The sequence below is a fragment of the Echeneis naucrates genome, chromosome 1 (genome assembly GCF_900963305.1).
Source record: "Echeneis naucrates chromosome 1, fEcheNa1.1, whole genome shotgun sequence".
Taxonomy (NCBI): domain Eukaryota; kingdom Metazoa; phylum Chordata; class Actinopteri; order Carangiformes; family Echeneidae; genus Echeneis; species Echeneis naucrates.
Window position 1 is genome coordinate 22,210,469 of NC_042511.1, and position 5,438 is coordinate 22,215,906.

General features: G+C 37.9%; 1 protein-coding gene across 1 annotated transcript; it reads left to right on the plus strand.

Annotated features, from left to right (window-relative positions):
• Positions 1–1,075: 1,075 nt before the first annotated feature.
• Positions 1,076–4,827, plus strand: casp3a (caspase 3, apoptosis-related cysteine peptidase a). The gene is made up of 6 exons (XM_029497345.1): positions 1,076–1,245; positions 1,424–1,557; positions 3,277–3,405; positions 3,516–3,691; positions 3,778–3,889; positions 3,981–4,827. The coding sequence occupies exons 1-6, from the start codon at positions 1,193–1,195 to the stop codon at positions 4,208–4,210; spliced, it is 834 nt and encodes a 277-aa protein (XP_029353205.1). The 5' UTR covers positions 1,076–1,192; the 3' UTR covers positions 4,211–4,827.
• The last annotated feature ends 611 nt before the right edge of the window (positions 4,828–5,438 follow it).

Genomic DNA, 5,438 nt, shown 5'->3' on the forward strand with positions numbered 1-5,438 from the left:
CTTTCCTTAAGTTTCAACTCCATGTACTAGTTTCAGGCTTTTTCTCTGCACTAAAAGAGACTGAAGGTGTTATTGCACTTTTACGCAGTACACTCGTGTTTTCATTGATCATCTTACTGCTACTGATGACTGTCACCACATGAAGTTGTTTTGAAAGTTTTTCCTAAACAATGATCAGTGACTGTAAATGTACGTACAGCTATAAATATGTGTTCACTTACAATCTGAGCATACTTTTCACCTTTGCTGGCCATTAATTCGGTTTTTAGCAGGATTGTGATAGAAGTTGAAAATAATAAAGTCTGTAGGGAAATGAAGTGAATATTGTTATTGTTTTGTTCACAGCAGCACAAAACAATTCATGCTAATGATTTTTAAAAGTGGGCTCTTACTTTTTATGTCATTCTGCTTGTGCATGGTTCTGTCTAACCACATCAAATACTATTATCTTAATATAAGACATTACACACAAACTTTGACTCAGTCATATCCAATAACAGCTGGTCCTCACTTCACAATAACAGATTGGAAATATTCAGTGATGCTTAGTCATGGGCCCATACAACTTTTCTCTTTGCCTGCTTAAATTATGAATTATTTTTTCCAAGGGCTCTGTAGTGTGTATGTATTTTTTGTGTATATTTTGAGCAAAATGTCTGTTACTAGAATGAAGAACATCAAGGGCCAACAGAAAGCTGGAAGTAAAACATGCCTGTACACACTCCAGAATGGTCAGTTTCAGTTTCTGTATTAATATTAAACACGGATGTGATGTATCATTGTCCTCTCTTAGGAGAGTATAGCCACAATGTTAACATATCTGCTATGGTCAACTATATCCTTACAAAAAGGGAAATAGATCAAGAATAGAAAATAAAAGAGAGGAGCTGAGGGGGAGTTTGCAGGAGGAGAAAACAAAACGTCATCTGTGGAAGTTTAGGGGGAAACGCTGCCTGTCATACTGCAGCGCGTTTAACGGGCCAGGAGTCTGTGCTGGGCGGGTACCCGCGGGAGGAGTGGGTGTTTAAAACGAGCGTATCTCCCAATGACATCAGCATCTTTGTTGACTGCTCCCACAGAAGCGGCGCTAGAAGCAGTTAGCCAAACCCGTTTGTCCATAAAGCCTGCTATTTATCACACATATTGTCTGCTTGGCGGTTCAATAGCTGGTTGTATAAATAGGAATTAAAACATGTCGGTGAATGGAGAAGACACCAGAGACGCCAGACGAGCCGACGGGCAGCGGTAAGTCGCTGCTCCTTTAGCTAGCTGCTCTCCCTTTGGTTGTTGTTGTTTTCAGCGGACAGGGATGGTACTCCTGTTTTCGTGTGAACATCTTGTTTGTAATCTTGGTAACTGTTTCAGCACTGAGTTAAGTTTCCTCGCCCCCGGATGCTTGCTGATATGGGCTGTCTTCCTCCAGGTCCCAGGGGCCTGCTGAGGCTCCGGTGGTTGTGGATGCCAAGCCGCAGTCCCACAGCTTCAGATACAGCCTGAATTTCCCCAGCATCGGCCAGTGCATCATCATCAACAACAAGAACTTTGACCGAAGAACAGGTTCCTCTTGTTTATTTTATTGTCTAGGTTCTGCTTTTCTCTGGTGAGATGATAGAAACGAAACAGTTTTGACCACAAACCAGCGAAAAAGGTCACGTAACCAACTGGCTTACTTTGCACATGCAGTGGTTACATATAATCTGCAATGCCCTTTCCTGCTGAAGCTGGGTAATATTACATGGTATCATCTACATACTGCAACTTAAATAGTAACTGGTCCATGGTAATCATGGTTGGAAAAAACATGGTATCATTTACATTAATGTGAACATTGACTTACTTTTCTTTGTCCCTCAATCATCACTGTAATCTCAACAGAAAATATTCTTGGGCTTTTGAATTTTATTCAGACAAAGTAAGCATTAAGTAACAGTGTTGGGAACCCAAGATGGGTGTTTTTATTTTCATGTGTAGTTTTAAATTGCAATCCTAAAGACATTTTTGAGAAAATAAAATTTCAGGATGCAAAATAAATCCTTGGATACTTTTTTCAGTCACTCTAAATTGAGAGTTTTAGAGAGTTATTTTTGTATGTTGAGTTTATCCAGACTGAAATGACCAGTTAGTGTTAGTCTGATGTTCATGGATCAGCTGGCTCATATGTACACTGTTAAAACTTTGATTAGCTGTTAGGAAAGCAATGCTTTGCCTCTTGAACTTGTACAACACAGTTGGTGAATCTTCAGATCGTACCTCCACACTGTTCTGTACTAGGGGACTCTATGTATATGCAAAATTCAAAAACTGTTAGTGCATCGTACTTTCACAGCCCAGAACTTGGAAATTCTGAGTGTTTGTTGAGGCTTTATAAGGGAGTATGCACGCAGAGGACATTATTTATTGAACCTTAAATTGACCTTAGTCCTTGTCTACCCTTTATTGAAAAAGGGCTATTGTGCGATCCAAGCTTGAGGGGCTGTGTCTGTTAGTAATGAACATCTGACTGAGAAGACCTTGGATATCAATGAAAGAAAATACAGCCTCAGTCTGCGCTTAGTGTATAGAGCTTCAGAGTCTGTTATGGTCTCACATTTTTGTCAGGCTTGTGTTTCATAAACCTGTCTAGCAAGACCAACTGAGTGCATATGACTGCTTGATGTTCTAAGAACAAGTGATGTTCACCAGAAGATTAATGGGATAAACATCAGCAGCAATTCCTACTGTCAGGTTCATTTAATTCTTTCAAACCAAGAAATCATTCATGTGAGAACAGATTCTAAGAATTCCCCAACCCTGTTTCCAAGAAATTAGAGCATTTGATGGATGAGCCCATAAGAATTTTATGTTAAATTTAGAAAGCTTCTGGATCAAGTAGCTCAGTGTTGAAAAGGTTTGATAATATACTATAGCTGAAACCCATAAAATAGAAGTAGCGCGACAGTGAACAAATAAATGCGCTTCAGCCACCCATAATAATATTATTTCTAATTCAATTGGGTTGAAGAAATATGTGAAGCAGCGAAACGTTACGTATTAAAAAGAACGCAGTCCGTGATAAGCTTTCACACATGTAACAAAGCCAACATGACAGTGAGGCAGATGTCATTACCACAAATTCTCAAAAGGCCGTTTAGATCCAATCAGCCAAAATAATTTCCTTTGTTTGTTCGGTCTTGTATTAAAGGTGCTGCTTCGTTATCTCTTTGCTTTTTTGTTTTTGTGTAAATGTGTTTTCATTGTGTTCCTTGTGTAAACGGAACAATATAATTTTTGTCCAAGGTATGAATCAACGAAATGGTACTGACGTAGATGCAGCCAACGTAATGAAAGAGTTTTCCAAGCTGGGTTATAAAGTGAAGATTTACAATGACCAGACAGTGGAGCAGATAAAACAGGTTTTAACTGGCGGTAAGTGCAATGCCAAAAAAATACAAATAATCACTGATCTGTTGTGTTTTAATTCAGCTTGTATTTACATTTTTTAAATATTGAATGTGTGCTTTTTTTTTTTTTTAAAGCATCCAGGGAAGATCACAGCTGCTCTGCCTCCTTCATCTGTGTCCTGTTGAGTCATGGAGATGAGGGTGTGTTCTTTGGTACTGACAGCTCAGTAGAGCTTAAGTACCTCACATCGCTTTTTCGGGGCGATCGCTGCAAGTCACTAGTGGGAAAGCCCAAACTCTTCTTCATCCAGGTATATTAAAAACTCTTTTCCCCTCAGAGCTTGTTAATGCATGTAATCTGTAACCGATGTGCTCTCTTTGTGTGTACATTTTGTAGGCATGCCGAGGCACTGATCTGGATGCAGGCATTGAAACAGACAGTCCAGATGATGGCATCACTAAAATCCCAGTGGAGGCTGACTTCCTCTATGCCTTCTCCACTGCCCCAGGTTAACACTCAAACAGTTGTTTTTGTGTATGTATTGCATTCTTAAATATTGCACTGATGCACTATGTACTCTTTCACTCGTTCACCAACAGGCTACTACTCATGGAGGAACACTATGACTGGATCCTGGTTCATCCAGTCACTGTGCGATACAATCAGTAAATATGGGAAAGAATTGGAGCTTCAGCACATCATGACACGAGTCAACCACAAAGTGGCAGTAGAGTTTGAGTCTGTCTCCAACTCACCAACATTTCATGCAAAGAAACAAATCCCCTGCATCGTGTCTATGCTGACCAAAGAGATGTATTTTTCTCCTTGATATCGTCTCATCAGAGGCTTTCAGCTTACTAGGCTTTCATTTTCAGAAGAAAAGTTTGAGGATGCATTTGGAACAGGCTTGACTTAATAATTTAAATAATGAAATAATTTAAATTTACACATTCTGAATATCAAAACATTAGTTCCATATCACAATATTGAAATGATGAAATTCTGTCTGTGTGCAGGACTGTTATGGGATATGCAGCATTAATTATGATTTTTTTATTTTTTTTTTATCCCAGCAGCATGTCTATTTTAGATATTTAATCAGGAAAACTGATTATTCTAAATCATCAATGAGACAAAAAACAAGTCAATTGTGACAATCATGAAAATCTTCAGTTAAAAAATACAACTGATCTTGTTATTCCAAACTCACTGTTTGTTTCTAGCAGATGCATCTTTGCCGTTTACACAATTTCAGGGTACAATTTTCTGAGCCAGTTTGATAGGAATCTTTTGTAAACCATGGATGGGCTTACTCCCCTCCGGCACCAATATATTTATAAGCATTTTAACAAAAGTACAAGAAACCTATTGGGTAAGGGATCATGTGTGTAATTCTGTTCCTGCTGTTTTTTTTTTTTTTGTTGTTTTTTGTGGTGGTGGTTGTTTTTTTTTGTTGTTGTTGTGTTTTTTTTTTTTTTTTTTTTTGTTTTGTTTGTTGGGTTTTTTTTTTTCTTTCATTTCTTGTTTTACTCTTTTGAGTGTACTTGTTCCCAACGAGCTGTGTGGAGTCCTAAAAGAATCTTGGTTTCCACTCTCAGGGTAAAAATGTTATGTAGCATATTCAGGATCATCCACTATAGCTTGCTGAAGGGTGTGTTGTTATATTTAATGTCAAGAAGTAATTGCCTGCTGTTTTTCTCACACACAGGACACAGGCTTCTTCATTGCATGCATGAGTAAAGCCAGTCAGTCTGCATATTTGAGTTTTTCATACTTTACATGACTTTACTACTTGACTTAACTTCTATTTCATATTTAGCTATGATACATGTGTTTTGTTTTTTTTTTTTTTAGTTGTCACAGCCTTTGGTTTCTAAAATACCATTTCCAATCAACTTTTTCAATACTGTGTTACTGATTTTGTTTTTGGCTTTTACACTATAACATCAGTTTAGGTTACAGAAAGATATATTACCAAAGTTCAAGTGAAGTTGAAGTGCTAAATTTGTTCATATTATATCTTGTAAAAGATATAATCTGTACAAGGGCTGCATTGG